Consider the following 13,792-nt stretch of genomic DNA (forward strand, 5'->3'; position numbering starts at 1 on the left):
GAAAGGATCTTACACCATTTGATCCAAAACTGAGAAGCAGACTTAAAATGATGTTTGCATCATTTAGATTAAATTATATTTGGAACAGCAGGGAAGCTTTTAGGGAAAAAAACTACGCCAGGATCAGCAAGCCCTTACGACATACTGATAAATGCACTGAAAGGCAGAACCAAAATGTATGACAAACATCTTGACTGGACCAGAAGACACAGTGGTTCCTCCTTGTACTCCAAACGCAGCCCCGCTGCACTGCTTTCTGTAGCTGGTACTGTGGGGATGTGTAGCTTGCTGTGGTGGTCAGTTCCTGGCTTCCCTCTCCCCCGGGAAAAAGCAGCAGCTTTCTCTTTTTCTATTGCTTTTTATTAACTGTCGGTAACCCAGATTTTTGGTGTTTTGGAGGAAGCACCTGTCATGTAGGCCTTGTGCCATATTAAAACCCCTATTAAGTTATGGAAATCGGCATTTGTCTTGCACAAGACAATACTGTGACTTTTGTGTTTTGACTTTTTGGGTTTGTTCATTTATTGCCCCCGCAACTCTCCCAGTAAGTTGCTTGTCCTTTGCAGCATAAACCATCACTGGTGCTGGTGTAGGATGTCACAGGGCTCAGGCTGCCAGTCATACATTAAATATGAAAAACGAAGTTGAACTTGGAGTGACACAAACCAGGTCAGACTGACTGTGAGGCTGGTTTCAAGTCCTGGGTACTTCCAGAAACCAAGATGTACTCTCTCAACCTAAAAATTCTTTCCAGTCAGATTCAGCATCTGCTCAACACTTACGTAGTGTGCAGCTCTATGAAAAATTTGGGTCGCAGACTCATTTCTAAGTAAAAGAAAAATACGTACCGTTCCTGTTTAAAATCACATTCTGTCCTCCCGGTATATCTTGTAAAAATCCTGCGGTCAGCCTGTACATTCTTTAACTTACAGTCATAATGAAATAGTGATTGTCTAATACTGTCTCAGATTAGAAAAATACCTGACTGCCACATCTACATCCTCAAAACTTGAACTGAAAAGACAATTTCAAGTCCAAATTTATATATATATAATATATATATAAAAGTACATAATAATGTGATTTCTGGTTTTTATTAGCTGTTGGAAAACATGACTGAAGTTGTTAGGAAAGGGATCCAGGAAGCACAGCTTCAGCTTCAGAAGGCAAATGAAGAACGACTTCTGGAAGAGGTAAGGCTATAAACATTTGTTACCTGGGGGCTTGTCACAACACCGGGAGCGTGCTCACTGACCAGTGTTTGGCTGTGACTTTGCAGGGACTGCTGCGACAAATACCTGTAGTAGGCTCTGTGCTGAACTGGTTCTCTCCATTCCAAGCGTCGCCAAAAGGAAGAACATTTAATTTAACGGCAGGTAGGACATGCTGCATCCTCAGCCACCTTGTGCTGTCATCAGAATGGTTTCCCGTTTTATACTGAAATTACAACACACTTTCTTGTGCTGATTTGATTGTGAGTGACATAATCCACCCTCAGCATGTAAAAGAATGTGCTTTGCTATTCCTGTAGCACCGAGTAAGACAATCTTCTGACCTTACTTGTACAATTTACATTTCGTTCTTGCATGTTGAGTCACATTAAAGAAGCTATATTGGACGCTGGCATTTATTAACAGAGGAATCATTCCTGTGACTTTTGGCTATGTGTGCTGCAAGTTTGGTGTTTGTCCCGTCTTTGCAAATACATAAGCTAGCAGGGTGGCGCCGCTCTTGGAATGTCCCTTTCCCATGTAGGGGCACATGTATCCTCCTGAGTGTGCTTGCCACGCGGCACAGGGATGTTCCGCTGCGCTACTGGAACATGATGCCTCTGCCCAAAAGCCTGGTTTGTGACACCGCCTGGCTCTTGCCACACTGATAAAATGCTCGTTTGCGTGCTGGAGTGCGCAGGGGCTGACAAGGGCAGGCTACAACCAGCTGAGCACTGGCCTGAACCTGGCTTTGCAGGAGACAGTAATGAATGGAATGTTACAGTGTAAAAGACTCATATTTGTAATTCATGCCTGGTGATGTGAAAATAAGAGTCTTGCTTTTACATCACTAAGGCTGATGTACTAATGTAGTATTTCTGAATTTATAAATTGTCACTGTAGAGATTGTGGCAGAGTCTTAAGAACATTCCTGAACTCGGCAAAGCTTTCTGCATGGCCCTGCACCCAGTGAGGAAGGCTTCCTGCTGTATTTAGGATCTTTCTTTCCAATTCCTGATGCACCAGCTGGAAGGTTCTTATGGCAGAGAACAGCAAGGTGGCCTTGGGAATTCTGCCCCCCCCATAGCTAGATACCCCTTCCACGTGCAGTGCGCAGCAGCTTGCAGCTGGGGATGTGTCACGTGCCCAGCGGAAAAGGGAAGAAGGGCTGCTGGGGGCAGTGGTGTGGAGTGAGGGTGAGGGGAAACCATCCGTCTTTGTAAGGCTCAGCACTCCTGCCCCTAGCTACTCGGCAATGGATTTCCATCAAGTGGCAGTTCCACCTCAACCTAGCACATGCAGTTTCAGAAATGTGCATTAAAAATAAGGCTTTTACATACCTTATAAATACAGATGAACAGAAAACTTGTCTGGTTTGTGCTATATTCAACTTGATTCTTTTTTTTTTTTAACCTGCAGGCTCTCTCGAATCCACAGAATCTACTTATGTATCAAAAGCCCAAGGAACTGGCACTACTCCACCACCAACTCCTACTTCCAGCCTTGCGAAGCAAAGGCTTCCTGGTACGTTTCTACCTTTTTTTTTTTTTTCTTTTCTTTTTCTAAAGCTTGCCAAAACATCTTGCCATCCGAGTTGCGTGACACAGGAAGACCCACGTGATTTTCCATCTTTCATAATATCTGGAACTACAGCTCATCTTCTCACACTCTGTCTGCCTTAAAAACCTTAATTTAAACATGGCCCAGAACACCACCACAGTCTGTTTTCCCCCCCAAGAATTCTTCCTGGGGCTACAGAAAGTTGTTATCCTATTAACTGACAACTGCCCATGAAGTCTAGAATCTTCCTGTGGAATATAATGAGGTTATTGAGTGTAAAACTTTTGGCTTGTTTACCTGCTAATTTACAATTTGAAATAAAAGCATAAATAGTGTATAATCATTTATTGGAGCAACTGCATTTCTATTGCTGCCTTGTATTTTGTGGACAGAGTTGTTCTAAGGTGGAGATCTATTCTGTGTAGTTGTAAGTAATGACTGTTGGTTTGACTGGCAGGAAAACCGTAGTTTTCACTCACCTTCTGAGCTGGTTGGCTTCCAGCCTGTGGTTTTCAGTGGAAGCTTTTACCCTAGAATGACTTCACTGTGCGTGCGGGCAGCTTGTGTTTCAGCTGAATGTTTAACAGTCTCTGTACGCAGGATAACGTAACAGGTGCTCTTGCCTTGCCTGCGTATCTGCAACTGCAAGAAAGTATGTCTGTGGTTAGGGTACAAGCGAGCACCCAAATAAAGTCTTTGTAGTTTTAAAATTCAGGTACTTTCTTTGAAACTTAACTTGTGCATAGCGCATTTTGTATCTGCTGCCTTCATTGGTACCGTATTCTTCAAACACTTCACAGGACAGAAAATTTTTAAAAGGTCTCTAAGAAGTTCTGATGCGTTCAGTGAGACCAGTTCAGTCAGCCACTGCGATGACCTGGAGAAGGTGGATCAGAGACCCCCAGCTCAACCCCCTGGCCAAGAGCAAGGATCCTTGGAGATGGAAAAACCAGAGGAGCAGAAGGTGGTGGCACAGGTAACCAAGACAGATGCTGAGGATGTTCCAACTGACACATCGCCACATGACTGCATGAAGGCAGAGGAACATGAAAGTCAAAGATAAAGTCCAGACTGTGCGTTTCAGACTCTGCAGAGGATGCCCATGCCCGGGTAGTAATGATACATTTCAGATGTGAAGAGTGCCACACACTACAGTACTAACTACTGTAACTTATTAACTGGGATTTTGCACAAATATAAATTCCCCCTCCATGGGACAGAGATTTGTCTTATTGTACACTTGTTAATCCTCTACGTGTCGGTGTCACCAAAGTACTAGTGAAATTTATTAAGTGCTCATAAACATTTGTAAAAACATTTGGCAGTTATCCTTCCTCTAGGAAGCTAAGCATGGACACACAATTAATACAGCTTCACCCAGTAATAGTAAAATGACCTTATTTTATGTTAATACACTTCAAAGTAATCTGCCAATTGTTCACCTTTTGAACATTTAAATTCAGTTTAGCCTCTCCAGCAAAACATCTCCTGAATGCACGCTAGCTCCATTTTGCTCCTTTTTTTTAACCTTATAAATAACATTGCCAAGCAGTCGCGGTGCGGCGAGCGTTAGGGTATGTATATAGGAGTCACCGAGTAGTGTTTTGCCATGAACTCGCCTTTCCTGCTGTTGTATGACTTGACCCATCCAGCTAAGGCCCCAGGGACACTGGTGACCGAGTTAATGAGCGTTAAGGCTTTTAGAAAGGAACAGTGCCTCTGCATGCTGCAACGGCTTCTTGCTTCTGCCGCCAGAAAGCATCACCAATGCACCATCATTTTCCTTTGCACGGCCTTTATAAACCAAATACGATCGAACACATCTATGTAGTGTAACTGGAGTTCTTTGTTGTGTATTTTTAAAGATAGTTTTAGTAAAGCTTGAAAAACCAATACATTTGTAATGGTTTCAACACTTATTTTTTCAATAACAGTAACTTACCTATGGTAGGAATTGTACAGACTCAACAAAGTTATATAGGTTACTTACACTACAGCACAACTTCTTAGTGTCTAGGACTACTTAATGCACAAGCAAAGCTTTGGGTAAATCAAAAGCTGAGGTGTAAAACCTTTGTCCCCCCCTTTCCCCCTCCCAAATGTTGCTGCAACCTTCCAGAGCCTCTTTGAGAAAGGAGATCTTTGCCAAAGCTTGCTTTCCCAAGGGAGCTGCTGAGGAAAACGGTCCCATCTCTACAGAAGTGGATGCAAGTAACTGTAGTTTGCTTTGCTTTGTGTTCTGATGAGTGTTTTTCCTTCCCCCCACAAAAGGTAAACACACCATCATGGCTGTAGTGGTAGCAGGGCTGACTTTGATGATCTGAAGAATTTGGGGTTTTTGAATTGTTCTGTCACCTGATTTGACTCTGAGCTTCTAGACGCTGGGGGCTGGGATGCCGTGAATCAAGTTAATTTTGCTGTTGGGGTAACTTATGTAAATCAGAGTGCAATTTTTCTAAAGTGCAAAAACAATTAAGTTGACTAGTCTTCCTCCTTGGTTTCTTGGTGCAATGAAGTATGTTAATAAGAGTAATTTGTTGGCGATAAAATTATCGCCACAAGGATTAGTTTTTAATGTTTTTATATTTGGAAGTGTTTAAACCAGTAGTTTTGTTGGAATGAGCTTCATTCTTTAGATACTCTCTGAATGTTTCAATAAAGATTCTTCAAATTACTACTCTTGCATGGAGTTACTGTTGAAGGATACATCCCTGTGGTTCAGCAGCTTTGTGTGAAAAATCATTCTCTAAAGTACACACCAGTGTCCTGACTTACCTTCTCCAGCTCTCAGCACTGCGCCTTCTCTTTACCTGTGCCGATCAAATCCCTGCACTGGAGCAACAGAACATAAACAAAGCCAAATTCTTACTTCAAAGTAGCAGTGATTCCTAGATCAAAGTAATACAGAAAAAGCAAGTTACTTCTGTCAAAATATTTTATTTTGAAAAGCAGGGGAAGGATGGTATTTGTGACCAGCAATACGCTTTTTGGAAAAAATTGCTTTTCTTGCAAGACTACTTCCCTAAAGCAGTTGTGATCTTTGGTGCCAGGTTAGATCTTGTCAGAACAAACCTGTTCCCACAACCCTTCTTCATTTTTCTTGTAGATGCGGGGTTTCCTGTCAGGAAACAGGGAGCGAGATGGAAAAGGATGTTCTTTTAAAAATGTTAATGTAGACCTAATGTGGGAAACAAAGTGGGGTGGCTCAGCCAGGGGCGATGTGGAAAGATTCTGAAAAACAAGATACTCATATTCAACAAGATATTGATATTCAGAAAACAAACTTCTCAATTATTCTGCTTTTTAATAATCTTATTTCCCACCCTCCCCAGCAGCACACTGGGAAAAGTTTTGACAGACCATACCACACTCTCTACACAGCTAGAAGGAAAAAAAAAAAAGTCAGTTTCAGGTACCTGTAAAATCTGTTTATCATCTTGTTCCAGCCAGAAATCCACATGTGGGAAAGGCCTCCAGAAATAAGGCCCAATATGGAGTTGTTCCTTCTTTGCATCATAAATATTAGTCAGCTGTAATGACACGGGGAGCCTTAAGAGTTAGAGAATGCTTACACCGATGACAGACAGCAAATTCCCTTCATCTGGAAGGCCTTAAGCTGCAGCTTCTCTCTCAGACACGCCGCCTGCCAACTCGGCTCTGCTTCGCGCCTGTTGCGTTAAGGTTAACCAATTATTCTGACAAATGAAACTGTAACAACAAACCCAGAACTGAAAGATCCTGCCGGGATTATGCCCATGACCTGAATCTCCTTACGTAAGGTACCCCGCCGACAGCGCAGGGCTGGCACCAGCAGGTGGAAGAGCTGTACTTCCAGGTGAGGCTGACCGCGGCAGGAGCGGTTTGATCTCCACTGTTGCCCTTTGCCTCTGCTCTTCCACCTTCTCATTTGTTCCTTACGGATGGAATGCTACCAAAGTATTTCCCCCCCCCGCCCCCTCAAACTTTTGACATTTCATCGCCCCCAGATGGACTCCCCTTCCAGCAAAAACACCCTTTTTCACCCCTGTTATTTTTACTCACTGATGCTCCTGTTAAAACATGGGCTGAACGCAAATCCTCATCCGGTCCTTTTTCTGGGAAGGTTGCAGGGAAAATCTCTGCTGTTTTAACATTCACAGCTGGCAGGAAATCATTTAAATAAAGCAGCAATTAATTCTTAGAAAACGCTTGTTTAAAATGACCATGTGCCCAACACTACTACGCTGCAGGGACTTGGCGCCCGTCAATACTATTCTTGTATTTCGCAGTACCACGAACCCCTGAGCCTGTGATACCGTATTTTCTACTTATTTTGCTTTGGCAGCATTTCAATGTTTCAGAAGAACATTTTTCAGAGATACTTTTATTAGAAAAAACATAATAAACAATGAAAAGAAGGTTGAATACTAACAGTAACTCGATCCTGACAAAATCCTAAGTACAGCTAAAATCTGCTCGCATTTATACACAGCCAATTCCACGTGTGCAGCTCCCTAAGTGTGGTACCAGAAGAAAACGTGTATTTCTACCTACGCCTCCAACAGCAGCGCTTAACTTACAGGACAGGCTTTACCTTCTCATTAAAAGCAGCCCACTTACTATTGGAATCTGAAAAGCAATCCAGTTAAATTAGAACTCCGTTATTCTTTTGTAACTCACCTATTCCGTAAATGATTGGAAAGTGAATATCCTTTTCTTCTCTGTCATTGAGTTCTGTAAGAAAAAAGAAGTCAAACTTGTAAGGCTCTGAATGTTTTTCTCAGCAGTGTTTTATCTAGTTGTGTGTTAGAAGAACATATCTGATATTGCTTAAAGACAGAAATAACACCCAAAGAAGCCTAAAAGAAATAAGGAAGAGAAGGTAGAGGTCAGTAACAATATGCTGGGGGCCTGGAGCAGCGCTCTTATCTCCTAACAGCACAGGCAGCGCCAGCCAGCTGCCGCTCCACTGCCTGCACGGGCAATTCACAGGGAAAAACACAATCCAAAGCTACAGGGATGCCAAGTTTCAGAGCTGTAAGTCACCAACAGCACTGAAGCACAAAGATGATGGAAATACGACCTGAACACAATATGAAGAAAAGGAAATCAATTCTTCCTTTACGTGACATCCTGCACTATGAACCAAGTGATTTATCAATTCATTTGGACCTGCAGGGAGGCAGGTCTGACAACCCGGCAGGTCAAAGGCCTGTGAGTGCCTTTCTCAGTTGCCTCAAGATATTCGTAAGTACACATGGATATCTTTCATGGATACATACCCCTCTTTTCATGGGACAAATGTGGCAAAATAACCTGGTAGTGATCCCAGGTGGTTCTACTGTCAGTTGTATTTCAGCAGCACCCTCAGCGCACTATTTGCCATCACCACAGACACTACCAGCAGTAAAACTAAGAATTACAAACCACGATGGAAGACTTGCACTGTTCTTTCTCGCAGGACAGCTAAAAGTGCCACGTGTGAAAGACCCCTGCACTTTGATTTCAGTGGCTAAAGATACTTCAAAAACTAAGGAAACATTTTCTTACCTGTTACGCAGAAAGTCACTAAATGAACATCATCCGGTTGGACATCAAATGCTCCTACAGCAACAACGACAGCAGCAATGTATAAGACTGACTGGTGGCAAAGCAGGTGCTGTATATAGACGAGGGGGCATTACCAGTGCTGCGCACTGCAGCATAGATGGGCAGAGATACCTAATGCACTGTTCCTAGATAAGGCAACAGAGCAAACAGCATTTTGCAGATTTGCTTCAAACTGACTTATAAAATTAAAGCCACAGCTACTAAACAGAAATTTACAGAGTAGCCATTTGTCATAGCAAAAACGTGCTTTTAAAAAAAAAAAAAAAAAAAGGCATTGTGCCACAGCTCTTTTTATTGACACCGGTTTAGCTCTAGCAGCACACCAGTTCTGCTTTAGTTCACTATACATTTAACAGCTTCTATTTCGTGTTTACCTAAACCATTACATATAAAGTAAGCAAATCCAGACTTTTATTAGCTATAAATTAATTCTGTTTTTTACCATCCCACACACTAGAAAAAAAATCTCTTTTTTTCGAAGTTCTAATAGCAATACAGCATTATTGTTTCAAATTGTAACTTGATGCGTGAAAATCAGAAGGTTGAAAAAATAAATTACCCAAAATACTTTATTCTGTACAGAACCCTCACACAACATACAACACAAATAACAGGAATCACTAGGTGCAATGGCCACGAGGGTGCACCCCAGGACCTTTGCTGGGTCTGTTTTCTTTTTACTTTATCCCCTTGGCCACCTCCCTCCAATCCTGACATACGCTTACAGGTGAGCAGGTACTTTACATTTCCAATTTGTTTGTAAAGCACTGCAATCACTCCTCTGGACTACAGACTTTATGAACAGGCTTAGCATCTTTCATCAGACAATTCCAAACAATAATTAGATTTTACCTCATCACATTAAGGCACAAAATTAATAGTAACTAATGAAGTCACCCACATGTATAGGTTTAGACAGTGACAACACTTGACCAAGATCACATAGCTATCGGCAGCAGAGCCAGGAGTTGAGCCCAGCTAAACTGCACCCCAGTTCTACACGCTAGAATATAAGCCAGGAAGAAATTACAAGTGTAGACCCTCCATCCCACGTACTGGCCATATGTGAGCCTCAGAAGCCCAACCCTTCTCCACACCCTGTTCTCAGGTAGAGAAAACATCCTTCAAAATGAAGCCAGATTTCTTTCCATTACATGTCAGGGGGCTCAGATTACAAACAAGCTTTACCCAAATCCAGTCAGAACTATTTTTTTTTGGACATGAGAGTGGAAAAAATGTGAACTTACTAAGAAGCTGATTAGTAAGTTTTTGTGATAACTGCCTATCATCATTGAAACCTCCAACTAGGTGCACTTCCAGCCTAACAGAGATGGAATAACAGGAAACAGCAATTAAAAAGACATCCCAAAGTGAATAGCTTTACAAAATAATCCCCAGCCCAAACTGCAAAGCAATCATTAAGAGAAGCCTCGCTTTTCCAGTCGCATGCACCAAGTTGGTTTGCATTACATGGCAGGTTACAGTCATTCCATTCTGAACGTTTCAGGGATCACCCAGGAAATAGCACAGATTAGAAACTTTAAGAGACATTACATGCATGCAATTCTACCCAACCCAGTGGTATCTCCAACGGTCGGCACTGCTGGTTTGGACTGAACTAAGTAACCACCTTTCAGTTCCCAAGAAAAGGTTAATTAAACATGAGGATTTTTGCTCCTGTGACCCCATCACAACTATTCTGGACCATACAGCAGGGTTCTTCTGTGAGAAGTGTCTATGTAAAGACAGATCCTGACAAATCATGAATTTTCAGAGACCGTATTTTCTAAGTTCATAGACTTTTTGTTCTTATCAAACTACAGGGGAAAACATCTCCACATCAAGAAAGAACCTTGTTTGCTAAATTCTGTTTCAGGCTTTTTTCCTCCCACTGTCCACCCCAACCCCCACCCCCGGATTTTGCTTTTTTTTTCAAATGCAGGACTTCAAAAAATCCCAGATGGATTATCAGATCCCAAATGGAATTTACAAGACCAATGGTCTAAAAGGAAAAATATAACATAAACCCAAAACCAGTTCTTTGGAAAATCTCACACATCTGAAACAAAAGCTAACTGGGAAACAGTAAACACAAAACCTCACAACAGCCTTTTACAGACACACTATTCAGAACAGAACCACGCTTCGAATCAGTGCTAAGAACTACCTCAAACTCATCAAGGAAACTGTTGTCACTTTACAGGTAGTTCCCGATTAATAAATATTTCCTGCACAATCACCTTCTCTGAACCCCATAAAATCACATAAAAATTCCCCATCTTACAAACTAGTGACTTTTGTGAAAAACAGCACACAAGAAGTGAGAGCAGAGCTGACCTTCCATATCCTGTAGTGTTAGAGAAAGATTTTACTGAACTCATGATGAGCGACACCTCAGCTTCTGTGTCTGATCCATCGCAGTGTGTCAAGCAGGTGGCTCCACTGCCTGAGGAGAACGTGAGAAGACAGTGAATGACATTGTTGGAGGCTGTTAGCTACCGTAATTGAATTTTGTAAGTTTACACTACTATAGTAGCATAAAAGCTACGTACACCACCCCCTCGCTTCCTCTCAGGACAGCAGTCTCTGACATAACATACGGGCTGACTGAATGAGACAATAACCTCTTTGTGTGCCCCATTACACAACCACCAGAACCTGTGCGAAAGGCACAGGTGCCCTCTTACCCAGGACCAGGCAACATCTCTAATGTCAGAAATCCAGGCAACTTCTACAAATTCAAATTCTGCCTCTGCTATTACCAAGCCCTGCAGGCCCAAGCTGCTGAACACAGCCAAGGCCTGCAGCTGCCACTACCCACTGGCCACCGGAGTGGATCAAGTTTAGGATCTACTCACTGAGCAACCAAAACGTAGAACCTCTTGACACTAAACAAGCCAACTCTTTGAACAAGTCACTTAGTAAAGACATCACGCGACTGTCTGAGATTCGAGTTCATATAAACATAATTGCAGGGGTTTTTATTAATACAGCATAATGCAGTACTAATTCATTACTTCAGGGGTACACATTTTTTTCCGAACATCCTTTAAAGATACCTGTGTGCCGGAGCACAACTATGTGGCAGGTAGTTGCATCATCCGATCCAAGAATGGAAACAGAACCTATTTTAAAGGAGAGAAACACAGTAAGAACTTTGTTCACAATCACTGCTTCAGTCAAAGAAAAAAAATATTTATGTTCCTACACACCATCTTTAGGGGTGGTCACTGCAAACTCTCTCTGCTGGACATACAGAAGACCTTTGGGTTCCACAATTCGAGCAGGCTGACTTCGCAGAAGCTTTGCCTTTTCCTAAAGATAAATGATAACAGAGACTACAGTGGCTGAATTCTCAGGTGCATCCATTACTCGACAGAAACATCACCTCTGAAGAGCAAAGGGACCCAGGTCAAGCAGAAACATACATATTTTATATTATGCAGTATTTAGAATTTTGAGAATGTTTTGCTTTCCTGCCAGCGATCTAGTTAATCGTTAAATCCCACCGTTCCACAGACACACAAACTCCTTTTCCCTGCTTTATAGACAACAGAATGGAGGTATGCAAAAAAGCAATAGGACTTGGCAAAGAGTACATTAGACAATACCAGAGCTGATCTTGGAAGTTTAATCACGACAGGGAACTTTTAAAACGTTGAAGTTTCAGTTTTCTAGTGCCACAATCCAGCATGTTTATTGAGCACATATCAAAGTATCGCTATTTTTTTGCTTGCTTAGTAAACGGAAAACCTAGATTCCTGGGCTGTGACTACCGCAGTGCTCTGTCACAGCCCTGCTGGGCAGGCAGTGGATTGCTATCCAGGGGCTCAAAAACACTGCACAGTTTGATCACATTTGCACCAGCTTTCTGCAAAAACTCAAGTTTCTATAAAGAAGCATCTTCTGATGAGAAACATTTTCCCAACCAGCTCTGCTCAGCCGATCCTGGCTCACAGCCTGCCCTTAGGATTACAACATTTATATGCCGAAAGCGAGGTCAATACCTTCCTAGAAGTTACATTCTTGAATTTTATCGCTCCTTTTTGTTACTTCGCACAGGAAGGGGCGGCCCAGCCCGGCCGACGCACCCAGCCGCCCGCCCCGCAGCTCCCCCCCAGCCAGCCACCCGTCGCCTCAGGGCGCTTCCCGCGGCTCCCCTCCGGGGACATCCATCGCCTTCTCCTCAGTCAAACCCTGGCTCCGTTACCGCAACGCGGGGAATGCGGCGGTGCCCGGGGCCGCCCCACGGGCCTTGCCCGCCTCAGCCCGGGCCCGGGCCCGCCTCAGCCCGCGCACGGGGTCGCCCCGCTCCGCCACCCGCCCTGGCCGGCCGAGGCAGCGGGCTCCCCCCGGGCACCCCCGCCGCTCCGCACAGCGCGCCGGGCAGGGCGGGCCCCACCGGCGGGCCCCTTCGCGCCGCCTCCTCACCTCGAGGTACGGGTAGGCGCGGATCATGTCGCCCGTGGGCCGGGCCAGGTCGATCCGCTCGCCGTTGATCAGCAGCGGCATCTCGGGGAGCGCCCGGGCCCGCGGCGGGAGGCGGCGGCTCCGCGCTTCCCCCCCAGGGCCGGGCCGGGCCGGGCGCCGCCGCGCGGGGCGCTGGGAAAGGCGGCGGCGGGGAGCGGGCGCTGCCGGGGGCCCGGCCCGGGCGGGCTCTGCGGGGGGCGGCGCCTGCGGCCCGGCCCGGCCTGCGCGCCTGGCACCGCCCCGCGGCCGTGCGGCAGCGGCACCCTCGCCTGCCGCGCTGCCCCCGCGCAGTTGTAAGAAATCCTTCTGGAAATAAGCACGGTAACGGGCCGCACGCGCACGCAAACCCGCGCCGCTATCCATCCTCCCCCAGCACCCACCGAACCAAGTTTCCAGACAAGCCCAAGGACGACGGATTTCCCTTAAAGAGCAGGTTTTCCCAGCCGTTGGCCCTGGGGGACAGGCCCAAGAGCAAGCAGCGGAGGGGAACTGCTCCCCCCACGCACACACAGCGCCCCAGCTGCACCTGCACCAAACAGCCCAGGCAGCCACTTCCTTCATCGTGTTTCTCACCTCAGGCGTTCCGTTCCTTTCCCCACCGTCAGTATTTACGCAACAAAGTCTCTCGCAAAATGCCAGCACCTGCCAGCGCACCCGCCTGCACCTGCGCTAAGCACAGCAGCACCACCAAGGAGCAGAGGAGCAGCTCACGGAGTCACAGAAACACCGCAGCCTTCCCACAGAACCCGTGTTTGGAGCAGGTCACATGTCTGCATATTCTTTGATGTTATACTTCACATCACTTACATGTGTCCTTTTTTGCATTTAACAAGTCGTGGAAGCTGCTGAATCTCGTACCTGCCATCACAACTTGGAAGCTTCACACAGCCTCATTTTCTAAGGGGTGGCTGACTACGTTGCTAAAGACATGAAAGAACAGAGAAAAGCAGCTTCCAAAGAAC

General features: G+C 44.9%; 2 protein-coding genes across 5 annotated transcripts in view; one reads left to right on the forward strand and one right to left on the reverse strand.

Annotated features, from left to right (window-relative positions):
- Positions 1-5,446, forward strand: part of PDXDC1 (pyridoxal dependent decarboxylase domain containing 1) — a 32,228-nt gene extending 26,782 nt beyond the window's left edge. For all 3 annotated transcript variants that reach the window (XM_037383408.1, XM_037383407.1, XM_037383406.1), the window contains 4 exons: positions 1,101-1,193; positions 1,280-1,376; positions 2,631-2,735; positions 3,572-5,446. In XM_037383408.1, coding sequence (XP_037239305.1) covers positions 1,101-1,193; positions 1,280-1,376; positions 2,631-2,735; positions 3,572-3,834 — 558 coding nt within the window. In that variant the 3' untranslated portion in view covers positions 3,835-5,446. The remainder of the gene's footprint in view (positions 1-1,100; positions 1,194-1,279; positions 1,377-2,630; positions 2,736-3,571) is intronic.
- A 242-nt stretch (positions 5,447-5,688) lies between these two features.
- Positions 5,689-12,967, reverse strand: NTAN1 (N-terminal asparagine amidase). 2 transcript variants are annotated; one of them, XM_037383410.1, is made up of 10 exons: positions 12,792-12,967; positions 11,573-11,675; positions 11,420-11,485; positions 10,698-10,806; positions 9,608-9,681; positions 8,301-8,354; positions 7,431-7,484; positions 6,813-6,910; positions 6,188-6,301; positions 5,689-5,889 (listed from the first exon to the last, which is right to left on the reverse strand). In XM_037383410.1, the coding sequence occupies exons 1-10, from the start codon at positions 12,870-12,872 to the stop codon at positions 5,863-5,865; spliced, it is 780 nt and encodes a 259-aa protein (XP_037239307.1). In that variant the 5' UTR covers positions 12,873-12,967; the 3' UTR covers positions 5,689-5,862. The 2 variants fall into 2 exon arrangements, with proteins under 2 accessions (XP_037239307.1, XP_037239306.1); XM_037383409.1 differs by having other exon boundaries at positions 5,689-6,002; positions 12,792-12,965.
- Between the last annotated feature and the right edge of the window lie 825 nt (positions 12,968-13,792).

This window comes from Falco rusticolus, chromosome 4, assembly GCF_015220075.1.
Source record: "Falco rusticolus isolate bFalRus1 chromosome 4, bFalRus1.pri, whole genome shotgun sequence".
Classification (NCBI taxonomy): domain Eukaryota; kingdom Metazoa; phylum Chordata; class Aves; order Falconiformes; family Falconidae; genus Falco; species Falco rusticolus.

Excerpts from the sequence above, each read along its gene's own strand:
- NTAN1 (XM_037383409.1), bottom strand. The coding sequence starts at position 12,872 with ATGCCGCTGCTGATCAACGGCGAGCGGATCGACCTGGCCCGGCCCACG. Across the intron at positions 9,682-10,697 it reads AACACTACAGGATATGGAAG|GCTGGAAGTGCACCTAGTTG; the intron begins GTCAGCTCTGCT and ends CATCTCTGTTAG. Across the intron at positions 8,355-9,607 it reads ACTTACTAATCAGCTTCTTA|GAGCATTTGATGTCCAACCG; the intron begins GTAAGTTCACAT and ends TTGTTGCTGTAG.